At 42.8% G+C, this 26,625-nt stretch overlaps 1 protein-coding gene across 1 annotated transcript; it reads left to right on the top strand.

Annotated features, from left to right (window-relative positions):
- On the top strand, positions 1–25,870 carry LOC122922952 (high affinity immunoglobulin gamma Fc receptor I-like). The gene is made up of 7 exons (XM_044273729.1): positions 1–103; positions 6,798–6,818; positions 7,764–8,021; positions 16,296–16,553; positions 19,420–19,701; positions 19,828–20,106; positions 25,710–25,870. The coding sequence occupies exons 1-7, from the start codon at positions 73–75 to the stop codon at positions 25,868–25,870; spliced, it is 1,290 nt and encodes a 429-aa protein (XP_044129664.1). The 5' UTR covers positions 1–72.
- The last annotated feature ends 755 nt before the right edge of the window (positions 25,871–26,625 follow it).

The following is a 26,625-nucleotide window of genomic DNA, read 5'->3' as shown; positions in this document are numbered from 1 at the left end:
CCTTACAAGAAGATACTGACAAAAATCAACTTCTCCTTTCACACTCGACAGCATCGTCTCCGTCCATCCATCATGTCCCCAGAGACGTCCGTGTTCTTACTCTGTAAGTACCAAGATCTTCATGTATTTCAGTCCCCATCTGATGGTGAGCAGCAAGAGGGGGTGCAATAATGTCATATAAATAGAGGCCATAACTGCAAGTTACTAGCTGCAGCCTATGTCCCATCATATACAGTACAGACCAAAAGTTTGGACACACCTTCTCATTCAAAGAGTTTTCTTTATTTTCATGACTATGAAAATTGTAGATTCACACTGAAGGCATCAAGACTATGAATTAACACATGTGGAATTATATACATAACAAACAAGTGTGAAACAACTGAAAATATGTCATATTCTAGGTTCTTCAAAGTAGCCACCTTTTGCTTTGATTACTGCTTTGCACACTCTTGGCATTCTCTTGATGAGCTTCAAGAGGTAGTCACCTGAAATGGTCTTCCAACAGTCTTGAAGGAGTTCCCAGAGATGCTTAGCACTTGTTGGCCCCTTTGCCTTCACTCTGCGGTCCAGCTCACCCCAAACCATCTCGATTGGGTTCAGGTCCGGTGACTGTGGAGGCCAGGTCATCTGGCGCAGCACCCCATCACTCTCCTTCATGGTCAAATAGCCCTTACACAGCCTGGAGGTGTGTTTGGGGTCATTGTCCTGTTGAAAATAAATGATGGTCCAACTAAACGCAAACCCGATGGAATAGCATGCCGCTGCAAGATGCTGTGGTAGCCATGCTGGTTCAGTATGCCTTCAATTTTGAATAAATCCCCAACAGTGTCATCAGCAAAGCCCCCCCACACCATCACACCTCCTCCTCCATGCTTCACGGGGGGAACCAGGCATGTAGAGTCCATCCGTTCACCTTTTCTGCGTCGCACAAAGACACGGTGGTTGGAACCAAAGATCAGAAATTTGGACTCATCAGACCAAAGCACAGATTTCCACTGGTCTAATGTCCATTCCTTGTGTTCTTTAACCCAAACAAGTCTCTTCTGCTTGTTGCCTGTCCTTAGCAGTGGTTTCCTAGCAGATATTCTACCATGAAGGCCTGATTCACACAGTCTCCTCTTAACAGTTGTTCTAGAGATGTAACAATAGAAAAATGAGCGGGCACTCATACACTTGGCAACCAATTGACATATGCAGAAAATATTTATTATTAAATCCCCATAAAATTCAAGTAATAAAAATAATAAAAACTGTGTATTATAGCAATGACATACAAAAACTACAATCACATAAACTATAGTAGATATAATAGTATAGTCGATATTGTATTGAATGATAAAATATATGATAATAAAATATTCGATAGATTCACTGATATGAATCACACACCAAAAACTTCAAGTATTGTCCAGGTCTTATATATGCTGTTATTGTGAAGGGGGAGGTAATTCCTCTGTGACTCTATCCCAGATTGGGAAAATGAGTGTCACTTTAAATATTGTAGGTGTATTTCCCCTGGGAACGTAATGTATTCATAAAATGTCCACAGGAATCCTGATAATGTTGGAATAAAAAGTTGGAATAATGTTGGAATTTTTACAAAATTTTTTACAGTAAAGGAACAACTAGTACTACTTTTATCGTCGAAAAGCTGTACCGAAGGAAATTGCGGAACAGAGTGTCAACTCCCGCGATCTTTGGAACTCCCGCGAAATTTGAACCAGCTTGCTGGAAGGAGCGATTAAATAAGCCGGCAGACATTTAAAGCTCCACTCAAGCAACAGGGAGACAGCCGACACCAGACGGTAAGCCAAATACCGATTTAAAGTTTACCTCGACTTTAAAAGGAAATGCCATAAGAGACTTTTATTCCAACATTATCAGGATTCCTGTGGACATTTTATGAATACATTACGTTCCCAGGGGAAATACACCTACAATATTTAAAGTGACACTCATTTCCCCAATCTGGGATAGAGTCACAGAGGAATTACCTCCCCCTTCACAATAACAGCATATATAAGACCTGGACAATACTTGAAGTTTTTGGTGTGTGATTCATATCAGTGAATTTATCGACTATAGATTAGTATCGAATATTTTATTATCATATATTTTATCATTCAATACAATATCGACTATACTATTATATCTACTATAGTTTATGTGATTGTAGTTTTTGTATGTCATTGCTATAATACACTGTTTTTATTATTTTTATTACTTGAATTTTATGGGGATTTAATAATAAATATTTTCTGCATATGTCAATTTGGTTGCCAAGTGTATGAGTGCCCGCTCATTTTTCTATTGTTACATTCACTTTTTAACAGAGGGTGGGGTGATTCCCTCTATATGAGCTTGCAGCACCACCCTGAAACTACTAAGCAGTGAGCCACTACAACTCACTACTATTTTCCAGAGATGTGTCTGCTGCTAGAACTCTGTGTGGCATTGATCTGGTCTCTAATCTGAGCTGCTGTTAACCTGCGATTTCTGAGGCTGGTGACTCGGAGGAACTTATTCTCCGCAGCAGAGGTGACTCTTGGTCTTCCTTTCCTGGGGCGGTCCGCATGTGAGCCAGTTTCTTTGACTGACTGACCTTCATTTCTTAAAGTAATGATGGCCACTCGTTTTTCTTTACTTAGCTGCTTTTTTCTTGCCATAATACAAATTCTAACAGTCTATTCAGTAGGACTATCAGCTGTGTATCCACCTGACTTCTCCACAACGCAACTGATGGTCCCAACCCCATTTATAAGGCAAGAAATCCCACTTATTAAACCTGACAGGGCACACCTGTGAAGTGAAAACCATTTCAGGTGACTACCTCTTGAAGCTCATCAAGAGAATGCCAAGAGTGTGCAAAGCAGTAATCAAAGCAAAAGGTGGCTACTTTGAAGAACCTAGAATATGACATATTTTCAGTTGTTTCACACATTTTTGTTATGCATATAATTCCACATGTGCTAATTCATAGTTTTGATGCCTTCAGTGTGAATCTACAATTTTCATAGTCATGAAAATAAAGAAAACTCTTTGAATGAGAAGGTGTGTCCAAACTTTTGGTCTGTACTGTATATCACTGTGCACAGTGCATAATGTCAGATGTGCACACTCACCCTATAACTCCATTACTATGTACTATTCAAATATATTGGGCTTGTAAGATCTGGTTTCAGCTTTTTAAAACTGAAGTTATGGAGGACATAGCTATAATTATCACGACCACATATTGCTGGGAATGGTATCACTCTTGGCCACTCTCTCACGGTGGTATTAGTCAGTATGTTCCATTGGTAGAGGCTGATTCTTGTCCTGATCTTGTCCGGCTTACAAGTGCATGGCTCATTTCAGGCTCTGATAAACTTCACAAGTCCTGTCCCTGTGTCTGATGGACAGAAATACATGTCCTCGTTCATGGACAGCCTGGCTTCAGAATGGAGATAAAATAATAAGCAAAAGATACGCAAACACAGTAACTACACCTTATAGGAATAAAAGAAGAAAAGCTGGCCTATGTAGGAACATACTTGTCACAACCAGACAGCTGAAAAGCTCTGACAGAAGCCTTTCAGAACCTCCTCCTTGAGTTTTATTTGTTGTGGTCCCAGTTCCTCATCTCGTTAGCCTCTCTCAGCTGTCATGTAGTTGGACTGATTGCTTCCCTTTAAATTCCTCCCCATAATGCATTACTGGGCGGCTTATACTTCTTCCTGGAGTGTGTGTGCATGCTGATCCTGTTTCCCAGTCTGCTACAAAGTTAAGTGCTGTACATTTATCTGTTATTTTCTGTTTGCTGGATCCCAGGTGACCCTGACTCCCTCCATTTCTGGTGTAGGGAGCCGGTGGTCGTGCCCCCTCACTATTGTAGGGTGTTCAGGGGTTATATAGTCGAGGTACGTGGATATGCAACCATCCACCTTTGGGATCTTTGCATAGGCTGAGCAGCCAGGGAAAGTGCTAGGTCTTGTGCAGGGGTCTCCCTCTTGGTTCCTTAGCTTTGGATCCAGTGAGTCATATATGCATGTTGCTTTGTCTTGTTTCCTGTACACCGTCCATGACAATACTAACACTGCCTGAACAGAACATTAACATTATAATAATAATAATCCTTTATTGTACAGTTAAATTTAAAATTGGAATCCGACACTCTTAGAAATAGTGACTCCGGCTAGGGTGTCCCCCCGACTGGTAGAGGGGGGAGGGGGCACTGTTATATCACAGTAACTGTTTACTATCAGAAAATAAATACCTAATAGATAAATTGCCTCACTATACCCTAAAATTAAATAACACGGTGTCAGCGCGCACAAGCTGCAGTGTTACTATATTGTTATTGTAGCTTTTAAACACAGTACACAATGCCTGCTAGCACGTGACACTGACACTGTGCTACTGATCACTGCCTATTGGAGCCAGTTACAGGAGTTGTAGAGGTTTGTATCAACCTATACGCTTCTCACAACCACAACCCTGTATACCGGCCCCTGCTGCCTCCCTCCTGCTCAACGTGTTTCTGTGCGGTAGTAAACCCGCACTTCATCAGGAGAAGGTAAGTATCAGATTGGTTGAGCATATAACATTAAATGCCCGCACAGGGTGGCGCGCAGGCTAGCAGCATATCGGCGCTGTGACGGCCGTATCGTCCGCCAGCTTTAATGTCTGATTCCAATTTTAAATTTAACTGTACAATAAAGGCTTATTTCTTTTTATTTTAACGTTCTATTTAGGCAGTGTTAGTTTTCAATTTGAGGGACGTATACAATTCTTTACCAGTATGTTAAACTATGCAGGAACGTACCAGTATTTAATGTTCACATATTTTGAAATTTATTATTACTATTATTATTATTATATATCATTCTGTAATGGTTTATTATTTCAAGATATGCAATTGAAATATAAAAATTATAATTACAAACCGGATTCCCAAAAAGTTGGGACACTAAACAAATTGTGAATAAAAACTGAACGCAATGATGTGGAGATGGCAAATGTCAATATTTTATTTGTAATAGAACGTAGATGACAGATCAAACGTTTAATCCGAGTAAATGTATCATTTTAAAGGAAAAATTCGTTGATTTAAATTTTCACGGTGTCAACAAATCCCCAAAAAGTTGGGACAAGTAGCAATAAGAGGCTGGAAAAAGTAAATTTGAGCATAACGAAGAGCTGGAAGACCAATTAACACTAATTAGGTCAATTGGCAACATGATTGGGTATAAAAAGAGCTTCTCAGAGTGGCAGTGTCTCTCAGAAGCCAAGATGGGTAGAGGATCACCAATTCCCACAATGTTGCGCAGAAAGATAGTGGAGCAATATCAGAAAGGTGTTACCCAGCGAAAAATTGCAAAGACTTTGCATCTATCATCATCAACTGTGCATAACATCATCCGAAGATTCAGAGAATCTGGAACAATCTCTGTGCGTAAGGATCAAGGCCGTAAAACCATACTGGATGCCCGTGATCTCCGGGCCCTTAAACGACACTGCACCACAAACAGGAATGCTACTGTAAAGGAAATCACAGAATGGGCTCAGGAATACTTCCAGAAACCATTGTCAGTGAACACAAGCCACCGTGCCATCCGCCGTTGCCAGCTGAAACTCTACAGTGCAAAGAAGAAGCCATTTCTAAGCAAGATCCACAAGCTCAGGCGTTTTCACTGGGCCAGGGGTCATTTAAAATGGAGTGTGGCAAAATGGAAGACTGTTCTGTGGTCAGACGAGTCACGATTCGAAGTTCTTTTTGGAAATCTGGGACGCCATGTCATCCGAACCAAAGAGGACAAGGACAACCCAAGTTGTTATCAACGCTCAGTTCAGAAGCCTGCATCTCTGATGGTATGGGGTTGCATGAGTGCGTGTGGCATGGGCAGCTTGCATGTCTGGAAAGGCACCATCAATGCAGAAAAATATATTCAGGTTCTAGAACAACATATGCTCCCATCCAGATGTCATCTCTTTCAGGGAAGACCCTAGATAATTCTAGGTATAGTGTTTCTTCAACTTTTATTTACCAGCTAAAAAGCTAATTTGTTTCTGAATATTAATTTAAGTGGCCAACAAAAAGGTACAGTAGTTAATATCTCTTTTGGGTGCAGGTGTGGAGAGATTGCTGATAGTTGGTGTGGACCTTGGTTTAACCGACTCTAGATTTCCAAGCACGAACAGCTACACCTATAGAAGCATCTGTGAGTGGACATTGTGCTGGTCTTATACCTCCTGTTGGGTTACACTAATACTAGTTATGCATTTACACTAAGGGTAGCAACTACAGGTGAGCAAAGTTCTCAAAACTTTGATTCGGCTGCTTCGCCGAATTTCACACTGCTGCTCCCCAGTCATTGAACCCATCAGATGCCATGTTCATAGCTGATCGCAGCATCTGAAATGATGAAGAATTTAAATACTCACCTTATCCATTTGCTCAAGAAGAGTCCGCTGTGGCCATCTTAATTGAAGATCCGATCCAGCGCAAAATCTCACGCGGTGTGTGTGATGATGTCATCACGCTGGCCGGCGAGGTGACATCATACTTCACCACGCACAAGATTTTGCGCTGGATCTTCAATCAAGATGGCCTCGGCAAAGTTTTCGCACGCAAATGGATGAGGTGAGTATAATTATTTTTTTTACCGCCATTTTAGGGAAATTTGATTTGTTACCACGAAGCACAAGGAATTTGGCTTTGCGGCAAATCTTCGATTCGCTCAACACTAGTAGCAACAACCTCCAATGAACCAGGACTATATGCCTGATAATGCTACTTCTCTTCTGTTTTACAGGGTTGGTTCTCCTACAAGAAGGTAAGCTTCATCCTTTCATGTTTTATTCTCTATAATAGAACCTTATATATGGAGAACCGTGAGGTCACTTGTATCACACAATGTGCTGTGTAAGTTCATACTTGGAGGTTTAGTCCATGTTCTCACCATTGTGGTATTTTACAAGGATTAACATACAGGTCCTGGTGTAGCTATTACATTAAAGATGTACATAGACTTATTATTTCAATAAAGTTGAGGAAACCTTCACTGAAAAGCTTACTTCTCCGTTTTCTGGCTTTCGGTCGAGTTCTCCCTTCAAGGGTTTCTGTGGGATTTTTATATTGATCGCTTACCCTCAAGATACGTCATCAATATGAGATTGGCTGTGGCCTGACACCCGACACCTCCACCGATCAGCTGTTTGAGGAAGCTACGGCGATCACCACAGCTCCGGTGAGTGCCGCGTCCTCCTTGAAGTACAGTGCCTTTCATTACATAGAGGCTGTGCCCGGTATTGCAGCTCAGCTCCACGACCTTATAATAGAGCTTACCAGGGTGCCAGGGGTCAGACCCTCACCAACCTGGTAATCAGGAGAAGACATCAATATGAAAATCCCAGAAAACGCCTTTAACAAACACCAAGCAGTAAAAACTTGGGGGCTGGCTGACAATATTCTAATATGTATGGGGTAAGGATGAGGGAATCGATTCTGAACTAAAATGATTGGTTCCGAATTTCTCAAAAACTTAGTTGCAAACTGAATCCAATGTTTTCCTGATTTCCTTCAGACAAACCACATAAAACTACGCGTAGAGCCATTTTACTTTGAGAATTGGCAGGGAAATACCAGGAGAGAGAAAAAGGAAGGATGATCACATGACACTGGGAGGAAGAAAGGGGGAGAGATTGCCCTGATTGGTACCTGATTGGTTCTCGGAAAAGACTGTCTACAATTCCTCAGTGTAATACATGATGTCTTATAGGAGCCTCCATCAGACCTGTGGTGACCTTCACTCCAAACTACAAGAAGATATTCAAAATGGAGTCTATAACAATGACCTGTGATGTGGAGGCTACTAGAGGAGAAGATCTGAATTATATATGGTACAAAGACCATGTGCAAGTGCACAGTGGAAAATCCTATACAATACAAAATGCTGGAACATCACACAGTGGAAATTACGGATGTCAGAACAGTACTGGAGAAATAAGCGACCCCGCTAGACTGGATGTTAGTAATGGTGAGTAATTCTACCAGTTCACTAATATACAGTACAGACCAAAAGGTTGGACACACCTTCTCATTCAAAGAGTTTTATTTATTTTCATGACTATGAAAATTGTATATTCACACTGAAGGCATCAAAACTATGAATTAACACACGTGGAATTATATACATAACAAAAAATTGTGAAGCAACTAAAAATATGTCATATTCTAGGTTCTTCAAAGTAGCCACCTTTTGCTTTGATTACTGCTTTGCACACTCTTGGCATTCTCTTAATGAGCTTCAAGAGGTAGTCACCTGAAATGGTCTTCACTTCACAGGTGTGCCCTGTCAGGTTTAATAAGTGGGATTTCTTGCCTTATAAATGGGGTTAAGACCATCAGTTGCATTGTGGAGAAGTCAGGTGGATACACAGCTGATAGTCCTACTGAATAGACTGTTAGAATTTGTATTATGGCAAGAAAAAAACAGCTAAGTAAAGAAAAACGAGTGGCCATCATTACTTTAAGAAATGAAGGTCAGTCAGTCCGAAAAATTGGGAAAACTTTGAAAGTGTCCCCAAGTGCAGTCACAAAAACCATCAAGCACTACAAAGAAACTGGCTCACATGCGGACCGCCCCAGGAAAGGAAGACCAAGAGTCACCTCTGCTGCGGAGGATAAATTCATCCGAGCCACCAGCCTCAGAAATCGCAGGTTAACAGCAGCTTAGATTAGAGACCAGGTCAATGCCACACAGAGTTCTAGCAGCAGACACATCTCTAGAACAACTGTTAAGAGGAGACTGTGTGAATCAGGCCTTCATGGTAGAATATCTGCTAGGAAACCACTACTAAGGACAGGCAACAAGCAGAAGAGACTTGTTTGGGCTAAAGAACACAAGGAATGGACATTAGACCAGTGGAAATCTGTGCTTTGGTCTGATGAGTCAAAATTTGAGATCTTTGGTTCCAACCACCGTGTCTTTGTGCGACGCAGAAAAGGTGAACGGATGGACTCTACATGCCTGGTTCCCACCGTGAAGCATGGAGGAGGAGGTGTGATGGTGTGGGGGTGCTTTGCTGGTGACACTGTTGGGGATTTATTTAAAATTGAAGGCATACTGAACCAGCATGGCTACCACAGCATCTTGCAGCGGCATGCTATTCCATCCGGTTTGCGTTTAGTTGGACCATCATTTATTTTTCAACTGGACAATGACCCCAAACACACCTCCAGGCTGTGTAAGGGCTATTTGACCATGAAGGAGAGTGATGGGGTGCTGCGCCAGATGACCTAGCCTCCACAGTCACCGGACCTGAACCCAATCGAGATGGTTTGGGGTGAGCTGGACCGCAGAGTGAAGGCAAAAGGGCCAACAAGTGCTAAGCATCTCTGGGAACTCCTTCAAGACTGTTGGAAGATCATTTCAGGTGACTACCTCTTGAAGCTCATCAAGAGAATGCCAAGAGTGTGCAAAGCAGTAATCTAAGCAAAAGGTGGCTACTTTGAAGAACCTAGAATATGACATATTTTCAGTTGTTTCACACTTTTTTGTTATGTATATAATTCCACATGTGATAATTCATAGTTTTGATGCCTTCAGTGTGAATCTACAATTTTCATAGGCATGAAAATAAAGAAAACTCTTTGAATGAGAAGGTGTGTCCAAACTTTTGGTCTGTACTGTACATGCAGTGACCCAGAAGATCACTGCTACAGAGTGAATGTTGTGATTTATTGTTAATGTACCAATTCCCTTATGCACTAGTTATCAGCAATGGTTGTCTATGGGCAGTAATTAGTTAAAACTGGCAATCTTGGTGCAATTGCCCGGGTGATGGGCTGGTTCCACCCCCTTGCTGAGCAGGCCTAGAGAAAGGGCACGTTAGTGTGAGCTGCTAAAAGCTAGACCTAGTCCAGGGAACCTTCATCCCGAGACTGAAAGATGCAACAAAAAACCTACTGAACAGAGAGACTTCCCCTGAGAGAAAGAGAACTGACATTTTGAATGGTTTAGATCTACTTTCAAGGCTGTGCTTGGATAAAGACAGTAAGGTAACGCTTGTTTATGGCAAAACACTTTAGTGCAAGTGGAAAGGGTTAATTGACTCTGGAGCCCACTACCCTAGTATCTGTACCAGGCAGACTGGGCATTGCAGAAAGTGTCAATGAAAATTGCACACCTGTGGTTATTTGGGAAGGTTGAACTATAAAGAGAGGCTGTGGGAGGATTCATAGTATTTTCACTGCCTATTGGAATATACCTCAGAACTGTGCCTATTGCTGCTATATGTACTGCAACTCCCATCATCTATTCAGCAAAGAGAGACTTTATGTATTGTATCCAAATGTGCTTGGTCATTGACTTCACCATCCTTTTTCCGCTATGGACTGCCACCAAAAAAGATACCACCTTCATCTTTGCCACTATCACAACTACTTTCCCCCTCCTGGGATTGCTGCCCACACAGCAGGTAACAGGACTGATAAGAGATCATACACGTCCCCTCATCTTATACATAGCAGGTAACAGGACTGATAAGAGATCATACACGTCCCCTCATCTTATACATAGCAGGTAACAGGACTGATAAGAGATCATACACGTCCCCTAGTCTTATACACAGCAGGTAACAGGACTGATAAGAGGTCATACACGTCCCCTCGTCTTATACACAGCAGGTAACAGGACTGATAAGAAGTCATACACGTCCCCTCGTCTTATACACAGCAGGTAACAGGACTGATAAGAGGTCATACACGTCTCCTCGTCTTATACACAGCAGGTAACAGGACTGATAAGAAGTCATACACGTCCTCTCGTCTTATATACAGCAGGTAACAGGACTGAGAAGAGATCATACACGACCCCTCGTCTTATACACAGCAGGTAACAGGACTGATAAGAGGTCATACACGTCCCCTCGTCTTATACACAGCAGGTAACAGGACTGATAAGAGGTCATACACGTCTCCTCGTCTTATACACAGCAGGTAACAGGACTGATAAGAGATCATACACGTCCCCTCGTCTTATACACAGCAGGTAACAGGACTGATAAGAGATCATACACGTCCCCTCGTCTTATACACAGCAGGTAACAGGACTGATAAGAGGTCATACACGTCTCCTCGTCTTATACACAGCAGATAACAGGACTGATAAGAGATCATACACGTCCCCTCGTCTTATACACAGCAGGTAACAGGACTGATAAGAGGTCATACACGACCCCTCGTCTTATACACAGCAGGTAACAGGACTGAGAAGAGATCATACATGTCCCTCGTCTTATACACAGCAGGTAACAGGACTGATAAGAGATCATACATGTCCCCTCGTCTTATACACAGCAGGTAACAGGACTGATAAGAGATCATACACGACCCCTCGTCTTATACACAGCAGGTAACAGGACTGATAAGAGATCATACACGTCTCCTCGTCTTATACACAGCAGGTAACAGGACTGATAAGAGATCATACACGTCCCCTCGTCTTATACACAGCAGGTAACAGGACTGATAAGAGGTCATACACGTCCCGTCGTCTTATACACAGCAGGTAACAGGACTGATAAGAGGTCATACACGTCCCCTCGTCTTATACACAGCAGGTAACAGGACTGATAAGAGATCATACACGTCCCCTCGTCTTATACACAGCAGGTAACAGGACTGATAAGAGGTCATACACGTCCCGTCGTCTTATACACAGCAGGTAACAGGACTGATAAGAGGTCATACACGTCCCCTCGTCTTATACACAGCAGGTAACAGGACTGATAAGAGATCATACACGTCCTCTCGTCTTATACACAGCAGGTAACAGGACTGATAAGAGGTCATACACGTCCCCTCGTCTTATACACAGCAGGTAACAGGACTGATAAGAGATCATACACGTCCCCTCGTCTTATACACAGCAGGTAACAGGACTGATAAGAGATCATACACGTCCCCTCGTCTTATACACAGCAGGTAACAGGACTGATAAGAGGTCATACACGTCCCCTCGTCTTATACACAGCAGGTAACAGGACTGATAAGAGGTCATACACGTCCCCTCGTCTTATACACAGCAGGTAACAGGACTGATAAGAAGTCATACACGTCCCCTCGTCTTATACACAGCAGGTAACAGGACTGATAAGAGATCACACACGTCCCCTCGTCTTATACACAGCAGGTAACAGGACTGATAAGAGGTCATACACGTCTCCTCGTCTTATACACAGCAGGTAACAGGACTGATAAGAGATCATACACGTCCTCTCGTCTTATATACAGCAGGTAACAGGACTGAGAAGAGATCATACACGTCCCCTCGTCTTATACACAGCAGGTAACAGGACTGATAAGAGATCATACACGTCTCCTCGTCTTATACACAGCAGGTAACAGGACTGATAAGAGATCATACACGTCCCCTCGTCTTATACACAGCAGGTAACAGGACTGATAAGAGATCATACACGTCCCTCGTCTTATACACAGCAGGTAACAGGACTGATAAGAGGTCATACACGTCCCCTCGTCTTATACACAGCAGGTAACAGGACTGATAAGAGGTCATACACGTCCCCTCGTCTTATACACAGCAGGTAACAGGACTGATAAGAGGTCATACACGTCCTCTCGTCTTATACACAGCAGGTAACAGGACTGATAAGAGATCATACACGTCTCCTCGTCTTATACACAGCAGGTAACAGGACTGATAAGAGATCATACACGTCCCCTCGTCTTATACACAGCAGGTAACAGGACTGATAAGAGGTCATACACATCCCCTCGTCTTATACACAGCAGGTAACAGGACTGATAAGAGATCATACACGTCCCCTCGTCTTATACACAGCAGATAACAGGACTGATAAGAAATGATACACGTCCCCTCGTCTTATACACAGCAGGTAACAGGACTGATAAGAGATCATACACGTCCCCTCGTCTTATACACAGCAGGTAACAGGACTGATAAGAGATCATACACGTCCCCTCGTCTTATACACAGCAGGTAACAGGACTGATAAGAGGTCATACACATCCCCTCGTCTTATACACAGCAGGTAACAGGACTGATAAGAGATCATACACGTCCTCTCGTCTTATACACAGCAGGTAACAGGACTGATAAGAGGTCATACACGTCCCCTCGTCTTATACACAGCAGGTAACAGGACTGATAAGAGATCATACACGTCCTCTCGTCTTATACACAGCAGGTAACAGGACTGATAAGAGGTCATACACGTCCCCTCGTCTTATACACAGCAGGTAACAGGACTGATAAGAGATCATACACGTCCCCTCGTCTTATACACGGCAGGTAACAGGACTGATAAGAGATCATACACGTCCCCTCGTCTTATACACAGCAGGTAACAGGACTGATAAGAGGTCATACACGTCTCCTCGTCTTATACACAGCAGGTAACAGGACTGATAAGAGATCATACACTTTAGTGCAAGTGGAAAGGGTTAATTGACTCTGGAGCCCACTACCCTAGTATCTGTACCAGGCAGACTGGGCATTGCAGAAAGTGTCAATGAAAATTGCACACCTGTGGTTATTTGGGAAGGTTGAACTATAAAGAGAGGCTGTGGGAGGATTCATAGTATTTTCACTGCCTATTGGAATATACCTCAGAACTGTGCCTATTGCTGCTATATGTACTGCAACTCCCATCATCTATTCAGCAAAGAGAGACTTTATGTATTGTATCCAAATGTGCTTGGTCATTGACTTCACCATCCTTTTTCCGCTATGGACTGCCACCAAAAATGATACCACCTTCATCTTTGCCACTATCACAACTACTTTCCCCCTCCTGGGATTGCTGCCCACACAGCAGGTAACAGGACTGATAAGAGATCATACACGTCCCCTCATCTTATACATAGCAGGTAACAGGACTGATAAGAGATCATACACGTCCCCTAGTCTTATACACAGCAGATAACAGGACTGATAAGAGATCATACACGTCTCCTCGTCTTATAGCAGGTAACAGGACTGATAAGAGATCATACACGTCTCCTCGTCTTATACACAGCAGGTAACAGGACTGATAAGAGATCATACACGTCCCCTCGTCTTATACACAGCAGGTAACAGGACTGATAAGAGGTCATACACGTCCCCTCGTCTTATACACAGCAGGTAACAGGACTGATAAGAGATCATACACGTCCCCTCGTCTTATACACAGCAGATAACAGGACTGATAAGAAATGATACACGTCCCCTCGTCTTATACACAGCAGGTAACAGGACTGATAAGAGATCATACACGTCTCCTCGTCTTATACACAGCAGGTAACAGGACTGATAAGAGATCATACACGTCCCCTCGTCTTATACACAGCAGGTAACAGGACTGATAAGAGATCATACACGTCCCCTCGTCTTATACACAGCAGGTAACAGGACTGATAAGAGATCATACACGTCCCCTCGTCTTATACACAGCAGGTAACAGGACTGATAAGAGATCATACACGTCCCCTCGTCTTATACACAGCAGGTAACAGGACTGATAAGAGGTCATACACGTCTCCTCATCTTATACACAGCAGGTAACAGGACTGAGAAGAGATCATACACGTCTCCTCGTCTTATACACAGCAGGTAACAGGACTGAGAAGAGATCATACATGTCCCTCGTCTTATACACAGCAGGTAACAGGACTGAGAAGAGATCATACACGTCCCCTCGTCTTATACACAGCAGGTAACAGGACTGATAAGAGATCATACACGTCCCCTCGTCTTATACACAGCAGGTAACAGGACTGATAAGAGATCATACACGTCCCCTCGTCTTATACACAGCAGGTAACAGGACTGATAAGAGGTCATACACGTCCCCTCGTCTTATACACAGCAGGTAACAGGACTGATAAGAGGTCATACACGTCCCCTCGTCTTATACACAGCAGGTAACAGGACTGATAAGAGATCATACACGTCCCCTCGTCTTATATACAGCAGGTAACAGGACTGATAAGAGATCATACACGTCCCCTCGTCTTATACACAGCAGGTAACAGGACTGATAAGAGATCACACACGTCCTCTCGTCTTATACACAGCAGGTAACAGGACTGATAAGAGATCATACAGGTCCCCTCGTCTTATACACAGCAGGTAACAGGACTGATAAGAGGTCATACACGTCTCCTCGTCTTATACACAGCAGGTAACAGGACTGATAAGAGGTCATACACGTCCTCTCGTCTTATACACAGCAGGTAACAGGACTGATAAGAGATCATACGCGTCCCCTCGTCTTATACACAGCAGGTAACAGGACTGATAAGAGATCATACACGTCCCCTCGTCTTATACACAGCAGATAACAGGACTGATAAGAAATGATACACGTCCCCTCGTCTTATACACAGCAGGTAACAGGACTGATAAGAGGTCATACACGTCCCCTCGTCTTATACACAGCAGGTAACAGGACTGATAAGAGATCATACACGTCCCCTCGTCTTATATACAGCAGGTAACAGGACTGATAAGAGATCATACACGTCCCCTCGTCTTATACACAGCAGGTAACAGGACTGATAAGAGATCACACACGTCCTCTCGTCTTATACACAGCAGGTAACAGGACTGATAAGAGATCATACAGGTCCCCTCGTCTTATACACAGCAGGTAACAGGACTGATAAGAGGTCATACACGTCTCCTCGTCTTATACACAGCAGGTAACAGGACTGATAAGAGGTCATACACGTCCTCTCGTCTTATACACAGCAGGTAACAGGACTGATAAGAGATCATACGCGTCCCCTCGTCTTATACACAGCAGGTAACAGGACTGATAAGAGATCATACACGTCCCCTCGTCTTATACACAGCAGATAACAGGACTGATAAGATTTGATACACGTCCCCTCGTCTTATACACAGCAGGTAACAGGACTGATAAGAGATCATACACGTCTCCTCGTCTTATACACAGCAGGTAACAGGACTGATAAGAGATCATACACGTCCCCTCGTCTTATACACAGCAGGTAACAGGACTGATAAGAGATCATACACGTCCCCTCGTCTTATACACAGCAGGTAACAGGACTGATAAGAGATCATACACGTCCCCTCGTCTTATACACAGCAGGTAACAGGACTGATAAGAGATCATACACGTCCCCTCGTCTTATACACAGCAGGTAACAGGACTGATAAGAGGTCATACACGTCCCCTCGTCTTATACACAGCAGGTAACAGGACTGATAAGAGATCACACACGTTCCCTTGTCTTATCTCATTATGTATTACAGAATGGCTCATCCTGCAGACCCCTCTATATGTCTATGAAGGAGATGAGATGACGTTACGATGTCACCACTATCCTGGATATGGAGGAAAACAGACAACGTTTTACAAGGAGAACAAAGTCATTACAGACGGGAGCGATGATGAGGAATTTCATATTAGTAATGTAGACAGGACAAGTGCCGGGAAATACAAATGTACAAAAGAAGTCTATTATATTTCATTGTCTGTACATGGAGCTGAAGCTTCTGTATCTGTAGAAGGTAAATCCAGGCAGGATGTGCACAACACAATTGGAGTAACATGTATCCTGACGATTCACTGCTGTATCAGGTTGAGATCAGATTAGCCACATTTGTGGTGACTTTTCTATCCAATAATAATAATAATAATAATCTTTATTTATATAGCACCACCATATTCTGCAGCGCTTTGCAAATTCAGAGGGTTCATGTAGGAAACCAAATACATCACAACATAACTGGCTAAGGCTACTTTCACACTTGCGTTTGGTGCGGATCCGTCATGGATCTGCACAAACGCATTCTCTCAGATAATACAACCGCATTCATCCGTTCAGAACGGATCCGTTTGTATTATCTTTAACATAACCAAAACGTTTTCTATTGTGCCATATTGTGTCAGTGACGTATCCGTCCCTATTGACTTACATTGTGTGTCAGGACGGATCCGTTTGGCTCAGTTTCGTCAGACGGACACCAAAATACTGCAAGCAGCGTTTTGGTGTCCGCCTCCAAAGCGGAATGGAGACGGAACGGAGCCAAACTGAAGCATTCTGAAGGGATCCTCATCCATTTATAATGCATTAGGGCAAAACTGTTCCGTTTTGGACTGCTTGTGAGAGCCATGAACGGATCTCACAAATGGAAAGCCAAAACGGCAGTGTGAAAGTAGCCTAACAGCACTAGGAGTCACGGCCTTGCTCGCAAGAGCTTACAATCTATGGGAGTGACACATAAGGTAGTTGATTGTGATATGTAGTAGTCAAGCCATTCTTGTACTGAAAGCAGTGGTATAGATCACATCCAAGCCTCAGGAGGTGGTGGGGAAGGGGTTTCTTCGGGAAACAGTCATTTTAGAAAGCTTGATAAGCCTGGCTAAAAAGATGTGTTTTTATGGCACGTTTGAAGGTAGGGAAGTTGGAAATTGACCTGATATTCCAGGACAGAGCATTCCAGAGAGTAGGTGCAACTCGAGAAAAGTCTTATAGACGGGAGTGAGAGGTACGGATTATGGTGGATTTTAATCTTAGATCACTGGCAGAACGGAGAGCACAAATAGGGTGGTAGATGGTAATGAGGGAGGAGATGTATGGAGATGCAGCACTGTGGAGAGCACGAGTAGGGTGGTAGATGTTAATGAGGGAGAAGATGTATAGAGGTGCAGCACTGTGGAGAGCACGAGTAGGGTGGTAGATGTTAATGAGGGAGGAGATGTATAGAGGTGCAGCACTGTGGAGAGCACGAGTAGGGTGGTAGATGTTAATGAGGGAGGAGATGTATGGCGATGCAGCACTATGGAGAGCACGAGTAGGGTGGTAGATGTTAATGAGGGAGGAGATGTATAGAGGTGCAACACTGTGGAGAGCACGAGTAGGGTGGTAGATGGAAATGAGGGAGGAGATATATGGAGGTGAAGCACTGTGGAGAGCACAAGAAGAGTGGTAGACAGAGATCAGGAGGAGATGTATGGAGGAGCAGCACTGTGGAGAGCATGAGTACGGTGGTAGATGGAAATGAGAGAGGAGATGGAGGTGCAGCACTGTGGAGAGCACGAGTAGGGTGGAAGACACAGATCAGGAGCAGATGTATGAAGGAGCAGCACTGTGGAGAGCACGAGTAGGGTGGTAGACAGATCAGGAGGAGATGTATGGAGGTGCAGCACTGTGGAGAGCACGAGTAGGGTGGTAGACAGATCAGGAGGAGATGTATGGAGGTGCAGCACTGTGGAGAGCACAAGTAGGGTGGTAGATGGAAATGAGGGAGGAGATGTATGGAGTTGCAGCACTGTGGAGAGCTCAGGTAGGGTCGTAGATGGAAATGAGGGAGGAGATGTATGGAGGTGCAGCACTGTGGAGAGCACAAGTAGGGTGGTAGACGGTAATGAGGGAAGAGATGGATGAAGGTGCAGCACTGGAGAGCACAGGTAGGGTGGTAGACGTTAATGAGGGAGGAGATGTATGGAGGTGCAGCATTGTGGAGAGCTCAGGTAGGGTGGTGGATGGTAATGAGGGAAGAGATGCTGTGCTGCACAGAAAGTGACAACTCCTTGAAGTTTGTTAATGACTGTATCATTTGCCAAATAATCTTGCATGGCCATTAAAGGGGCTATCCAAGATTTTCAAATTGATGGCTTATCATCAGGCTAAGTCATCAATTTCAGATTTGCAGGGGTCTGAATCCTGGCACCCTCACCAATCAATGTAATGCTTGCTAGAGTTTTGGGAGTGCTGCAGCCTTGCCAAGTACAGTGCTGACTGTTCAATAGTGGCTGTGCTTGGTATTGCAGCTCAGCCCCATTCACTTAAACTGGACTGAGCTGTGCCTAAATCACGTGACAGATGAAAGTGGGGTCACAGGGCCTAGGAAGAGGCATAAGCATTCATGAAGTGCTGTGGAGTCGTTGTACAGCAAATTGGTGAGGGTCCCGGGAGTCGCTCCCCTGCCGATCTCACGCTTAGGGTATAGCCACATGGTCAGGTTTCTTGGTGCATTTTTGGAAGCCAAAATCAGGAGTGGATCATAAGGGGGGGGGGGGGGGGGAGCATAAATAACAGATACTACTTCTCCATTTTTTTGTTTTAATCTGCTCATGGTTTTGGCTTCCAAAACTGCACCAGAAATCCTGATTGTGTGGCTGTACCTTAAGTTCTTTCCGTCTTCTCTATTTCACATGTATCAGTAAAATCGGATTGTGATTTAGGACAGCCCGAATTAGAATTTTTTGGCACAATTTTTAAGAAATGTTTTGTACCCGGATGAAATGCATAGTCTTCTCTACATTCTCCAATGTTGCTGTAATGTCAAAATGTTACTCGTGTCTATGAAATGTAGTCTACCAGTGCAAATCACCCTAATATTATATTGTTAACACTTAGTTTTTTTCTAGAGCTGTTCACAACTCCGACCATAAAAGTGACCCCACATCCCGTTTTTAAGAAGAATAACATGACCCTAAAATGTGAGACAAGTCTCCATCCTCCCAGACAAAACACACAGATACTATTTGCTTTCTACAGAGAAGGACGAATTGTTCAGGGATCTGGCGACAAGGACATCTATGAAGTCTCCATGGTACAGCTGGAGCATTCTGGGAAATATTCATGTGAAGTGCAAACCACAGATGGAAGAGTGAGGAAGAAAAGTGCAGAGGAACCAATCCAGATAGAGGGCGAGTATGAATACCGGTTCTATTATCTGATATCTTCTTCCCTTTTCTGGACCATGAATGAATTCAGTGTTGTTGAAAGTGTAAAATCACTCTATGTAATGTATTTTCCATCTCTTTCATATTTAGAGCTATTCTCACATCCAAATATAAAAGTGACCAAAGAATTTTTCGAAGGAGATGCCTTGACCCTGACCTGTCACACAACTCTTCATCCACACACAAAGCCTACAGAAGTGCAGTTTGCTTTCTACAGAGATGGACAGATGGTACGGGAATTTAATTCATCTAATAAGTATGAAGTTCAGACTTCTCACCTGGAGCATTCTGGGAATTATACTTGCAAAGTAAAATCCTTAACACACCCTACAAGGAAGATCAGTAATTGGTCTAACATATTGGTAAAAGGTAAGCATTCCACATGTAAAATAAATCAAAACTTCACCCATGGAACCACCCATGAGGTCTCACCTCGGAAACTGTTGATGTAACACAAGAACGAGATGTTGTAATTACTCTACAAAGTAATGATACATCAGAGACCACATAAGGACTACTTTCTTTTCCTTCATCATAAAATGCATGAGTTCTAAGGAAGATGAAATGATCGAAAAACTTGATGCAGGTTGTAAAGCTGTTCATCATCTGATCTAAAAGGACGGGTGCGACTGATTTCTAGTCACTATGGAGCACTACATGTAACTGGCATCATGGCCCCAAAAATAATTTATGGGCCCTTTAATGTGACAAAATTCTAGGCTTCTGCATTTAAGATGCAATCATACATTTAACCTAGGTGAGCACAGGTGCCATGGGAAGTGGACAACACATGCAAGAGCTTTACAATTGCTAAACAAACAGAATATTGACAGCCACGAAAACCTAGCACGTGGTGTTCTGACAGCTGGTGGCAGATGAATAATAAATACTGAAATGTGCTGGTAGTATGAGATGGAAATAAGATCATCCTCGCAGGTTTAAGGTTACTAGTCTAGGAAAATGGTTAATGTCAGCATCACTGATAATCTAATGTATCAGTGTTATTAATGTCAGAATCACTGGTGGTCTACTGCAGTGGTCCTCAACTCCAGTCCTCAGGGCCCACCTACCAGTCAGGTTTTTAGGACTTCCGAGGTATTGGGCAGCTGATATAATTAGCGTCCCTGCATCAGGATTTACCACAGGTATTCATTCTGTGGGATACTCCTAAATCCCGACCGGCAAGTGGGCCCTGAGGACTGGAGTTGGGGAACCCTGGTCTACTGTATCGGTTTGGTTAATGTCAGGATCACTGGTGGTCTGGTGTATCAGTGAAGTTAATGTCAGGATCACTGGTGGTCTAGTGTATCAGTGAAGTTAATGTCAGGATCATGGAGTAAAAGACTGGTAGGGGGTCACTCAATATCAAGCATACACATGGTTGGTTAGTATCCACAATAAAATTTATAGCAAGTAAGCATAAAACATGAAAGTATCACATAAGGATTCTAACATAAAAATAGCTCCGGGTGTCATCACTTGCAGAGCTGTCTAGGGTAGTGGGAAGGGGGGATCACTACACTAATCTACAATAGATGGTAATGATGTGATCCTTCCTATGATATGTCATCCTGACCAAACAACCTGACAGCATATGCAAGTGCCAGAGCGTAATGTGTAAGGAGGCCCCGACCCCTCACACCTCTAGACAGCTCTGCAACTGGTGGCACCCAGACCTACTCACATTCTAGGACAGGACGTCGGTGGCCATTTTAAATCATTCTTGGTGGATCCTTTTAATGCTTTTCTCAAGCTCAGGGATCTGAGTTTGATGCTAATTAATAGCAACCTCTTCTCCTGCAACGTCTCCCTTCTATAACTGCTGGGATCAGAGTTAACCACAATCCTGGCCATTTAGCTTCTTAGCTGCAGAAGTCTATACTGACAGTAGCATCTAAGGGGTTTTACAGGCAGCTCCCTCTGTCAGCCCATCAGCACCCCTGCAATACAAACATAGGATGGTGAAGTGCGAATGTGGCAGCCAAAAGCTTACCAATGGCACCCATTGTTTGCCATGTATCGGAGCCTAATAAGACTCTGCGTTAGGCAGGACCTAATAGTCATTAGTTAGCCATACACTGACAGACATAACACATAACAGTAGAGAAGTATTGCAGGAATACTGAAGCGGCCAAAGGATTGCACGGCTAAATCCCCTAGTGGGGCTAAAAAAAATGTGAATAGAAAAGACCTCACATAAAATCTAGCAACATTTTTTAAAATAGTTTTAATTAGAAACCCATTTTTCTGTTACACGCTTTTATTTTTGAAAAAATAAAAGAGTAAAAAAAAAACTACACATAATTAACCTTGCCTTTTTGTAAAGACTCATACTACATAACAACAACTCCTTTATCTTGCATGGTAGGAAGCACCATAAAAAAAAAAAAAAGAAGAAGAACAATTAGATTTTGGTCCCCCCCCCCTCCCCAAAAAAAAAGAATAAGAAGTGATTAAAAACTCAGATGTGTATCCCTGAAAGATTCCAATAAGAATTAGTCCAGCACAAATGTTCTCACTGAGCTCTGTTGATGGAATAATAATAATAAAAAAGGTATTGCTTTTGAAAAGCGATGAAACAAAACAAAGTTATTTTGTAAAAAAAAGTGACGGATATAAATTTCATATCTTCATAATGACCTTTACAATAAAGTTAGCATATTATTGACACAGAGTGCTAAACTGCATAAACGTGTAAAAAAAATTGTCAAATTGCTTTATTTTTTTCATTTGCTCGCTCTTCCTCCCCAAAAAATAAATTAAAAAAACCCTGTACATTGTATGCCACGCAAAATGGTTCCTAAAAACCACAACTCCCACAAACTTCAAGGTCTTATGCTACATTGCTGAAAAAATAAAGTTAAGACTGCTGAAACACAGAAGAGGAAAAAGTGTATTTGTCCGTAAGGTTAAAATTTGTCACGAAGGGGATCACACAACTGGTTTATGTCCCAACTATATTTACTTAAAGAGGACCTTTCACCTGGAAAAACATTGTGAACTAAGTATCCTGACATATACAGCGGCGCCCAGGGATCTCACTGCACTTACTATTATCCCTGGGCGCCGCGATGTCCTCCGATATCTTCGCTAAGTAGGTTATAGTAGGCGGAGACTTAGGGGACTTGATTATAGTAGGAGGAGTCTGCCCTTGTCTTTTTTTCTCCCAGGCTGTGAGCTCTGCGCTGCGATTGGCCAGCGCTACAGCCTAGGAGGAGGAAACGCCCAGCAGAACAAGGACAGTCTCCGCCCACTATAACCTACTGAGCGAAGATACCGGAGGACATAGCGGGAGAACGGAGCGGCGCCCAGGGATAATAGTAAGTGCAGTGAGATCCCTGGGCACCGCTGTATATGTCAGGATACTTAGTTCACAATGTTTTTCCAGGTGAAAGGTCCTCTTTAAGACCAGAGGTGGGACCACACCTATATCAGAATACTGCTGCTGAAGTGAAGGAGAACATGCCGCACATGTGCTGCAAGCTCCCCATTCACTGCTATGAATGGGGAGAAAATAACCGAGTGAGGCCACTTAGCTATTTTCGGAACTCCTATAGCAGTGAAGGTTAGCGCATCGTACATGCACAGTCACCTCTCCATTGATTTTTTTGGGATTTGTTTTGCTCTCTTTTGCCACCTGCTGTTTGCTTTGTATTTTTCCAAATTTTATCTCCTTTTTACAGATTTTATTAAGCCCTATGTAAACCTCAAAGGCTACAGCTGACCCCTCAGATTTGTATTTTTTAAATGCCATTTTTTGTGTCTTTTTACAGTAGCTGTAAGCCATAGGGGGTTTAATTTTAGCTGTTTATACTTGTTACCTAAAGGAATAAAACATTTTGTGCAATTACTCAATGTGGATTTAAAGCTCTCCCATTTATCCTCAGTATTATTATGTGACAGTAGCTGCTCCCAGTCTATGCCCTGAAATGCTGCCCTCAACCCAGGGAAATTTGCCTTTTTTAAATTCAGTGTCTTTGCTCTGCCGGACAGAGTTTGCTTCTTATAGTTTAGGGGAATATAATTATATTGTGGTCACTATTACCTAGTGTTTCTCGAAGGACCTCTTCCAGTACCTGGAGCATGAAAGAATTTAGCTGTCCAAAATGAAAGGTGGAATCTGATTGGTTGCTATGGGTTCCACTTTACACCAGGTTGATAAATTACCCCCTTAGTTTTGAGGAAAGTGTAACATAACCCTAGAGATGTATTACACGTTAATTTTACACCACAACAAGAGTCCTTGAAAAAGTCAGGTTAAGATTTACTACAGTTCTGCATTTAATATGGAAAGTGTATTTTTTCTTTTAAAATGCTGCAGTTTTTTTACTCAAAGCTAGAACTGGATTCAGAAGGAATGGGGAATATAAAGGAAATACTCATACTTCTACAATACCCCATACCTGGGGGTATCTGCAATTGCTTTGCCATGTTAGGCATTTATGCCTTGTTACACCCAGTACACCAGCATGAGAGGTATGGTTGGCAGGGACAGGTTTAATCACCCAGTTCCTCCCTTCTTGGTAGGAGTGGGCTGATCCTATTTCCTGCCAGGAGGGGGAGTCCTAATCTAGTTAGTGTGGAGGAAGGAAGCACATGCTTGAGCTCCTACTCCAAGGGACCTTGTTCAGACCACTATTCCAAAGAGATTAGAAGAACCACTTCTATCTGAGAAGCTACAGCATGTTAACAGCAACTACAGCTTTACAGCCTCTGCTGCAGGTGAAGGCATACAGTTCAGACACCCACCACCTAGACTACATCCAGGCCAGACTAACTCCAAGCCTGCATTACAGAGTAGACACTTATATCCACAAGTGCCAGCATATTGCTGCTAGCCAGAAGTGAGAGAGAGTTATCATCAAAAAAGCACATCTGAGGTGTACCATTTTAGCAACCATCATGTCCCATCATCTGGGGTACAGAAATTGCACTTTGCACATACTACTGCTGGGTATACCACAAGTTATATTTATACTTCTCGCCTGATTCTTCAAATCACCTTTCCACTGCAGGGAGCAATGGCCTGAGGGTGTACATCAAGACACATCTTATCAGGGCCACTACCATGCCCATCCTCTGGGGTCCTCATGGGCTCTCTGAACTTCTCCTTCCTGCTGGATACATTTCTGGCTTTAGCTCAGAAAAACTACATGAAAAACTGCAATGGCATTTTTCCAAAAAATGCTGTGTATGAATGAAATCTTAATGTTAAGTTAATGTTTGCTACATCCATGTACACTTTCCCATCTATCCATCTACCTTTTACAAGATGAGGACTGGGACAGTTATGTGGACAAACCTTCGTACAATGGCTTATTCCTGATAATTGACTGTAAAATGTTAATTTGTCGGTAGGGCACTGCCCTATGTAAACAGGGATATGCTGCCAACAAACAATTAATCTTCATGGAGGCTAGCAATCACAGTACCGATGTAATTATGACTGCTCTGTACAGTGCTTACTGGACCGCTGCTATTCCTTCAAACAGCTGATCGGCGGGGGTGCCGTGTGTCGGACCCCCACCGATCTGATATTGATGATCTGTCCTGAAGATAAGTCATCAATATTAAACCACTGCACAACCCCTTTAAAGGCTATGGACACGTCAGCGGCATTTGTTATGTTTATTATCAGAGATCAGATCTCCAAATGACGGGACTCCAGAAAGTTATCTTAATATCTTAAACATTTTAATAAAGACCTGTAAAATAAAGAATTGTAAAATGCAAAAAAAATATTCCCCCTAAAAGTGTTAATAACATTCAACTTGTTACTTCATACCACACAGTAAACCAAAAATAATGGAAATAATTGTTGCTTTTTTGGACCCTACTGCCTTCCCAAAAAATTATACGAATTAAGCAATAAACTACACAATCATCTAGTTGGGTACCTCTCTGGTATATAACTTGTAGTAGACTTTTGTGTGTTCTTTATGAAAATAAACTCACTGAACATTTTTTTTCAGGCCCCACAGACAATATCGGGTACACTCGGCAGAATATAGTCCACCTGACATTATCTGCATGCTTGGTAATAGCCGCTGCTCTATTTGTCTTCTATCATATAAAATGGATGAGGTCTATGGAAAAATCAGACCGCTCTACAACATACAGAACGAGTGGGTAACAAGATCAGTCAACAGCATTGTCAATCTATCTCTTACAACTGAGGACATACCGCCATGTATATACCTGGAGCCACCACATGTATTACTTCTCCAGATTGGACTGACCACACAATATACTACCTCTGTGCTGTGTATCATAAAATTCCAACTAAATGACTCAAAAAGAAAAATTGGGCACATAAATTTCAAATAACCACATGGCAGCTTTACCACTGAAGACCTCAACTTGGAGGTCTATTTGAAGACATGAAAATGATAAAAGAACACATATGGAATTAAGCATTAAAGGGGCTCTCCGTAATTTACATATTGATTGCCTATACTCAGGATAGATCATCAATATGAGATCAGCAGGGATCTGAATTCCAGCACCCCCAGTGATCAGCTGTTTGAGGAAGATGTGGCACCCGGCCTCCTCACATATACCAAGCAGAACGCCACCCATTTGATAGCTAGGACTGAGCTGCACCAAGGCCATGTGACCGATTTACATGACATCACTGGGACTCAACTTCACCAAGGCCATGTGAGCGATGTATATGACATCACATTGGCTAGGAAGAGGCCTCATATTAATGACCTTTACTAAATGAAAAGGAAATGACCATCCATCATTAGAAAACCATATCAATAAATCCCCCCTAGATACAGTATATTGTGTCTAGTTGTAATATCTCCAGATGCTCATCTAAAGGGACTTGATGGTGCTTCTGGAGGTTGCACTCCCCATAGCTTCCAGGGCACCAACACCCAA

The sequence above is a fragment of the Bufo gargarizans genome, unplaced genomic scaffold (genome assembly GCF_014858855.1).
Source record: "Bufo gargarizans isolate SCDJY-AF-19 unplaced genomic scaffold, ASM1485885v1 original_scaffold_1081_pilon, whole genome shotgun sequence".
Taxonomy (NCBI): domain Eukaryota; kingdom Metazoa; phylum Chordata; class Amphibia; order Anura; family Bufonidae; genus Bufo; species Bufo gargarizans.
This window is presented reverse-complemented; position numbering and strand designations above follow the sequence as displayed.

Coding starts and splice junctions, on each gene's coding strand:
- LOC122922952 (XM_044273729.1), top strand. CDS start 73: ATGTCCCCAGAGACGTCCGTGTTCTTACTCT. Junction 16,554..19,419: donor AGCTTCTGTATCTGTAGAAG/GTAAATCCAGGC, acceptor GTTTTTTTCTAG/AGCTGTTCACAACTCCGACC. Junction 20,107..25,709: donor GTCTAACATATTGGTAAAAG/GTAAGCATTCCA, acceptor ATTTTTTTTCAG/GCCCCACAGACAATATCGGG.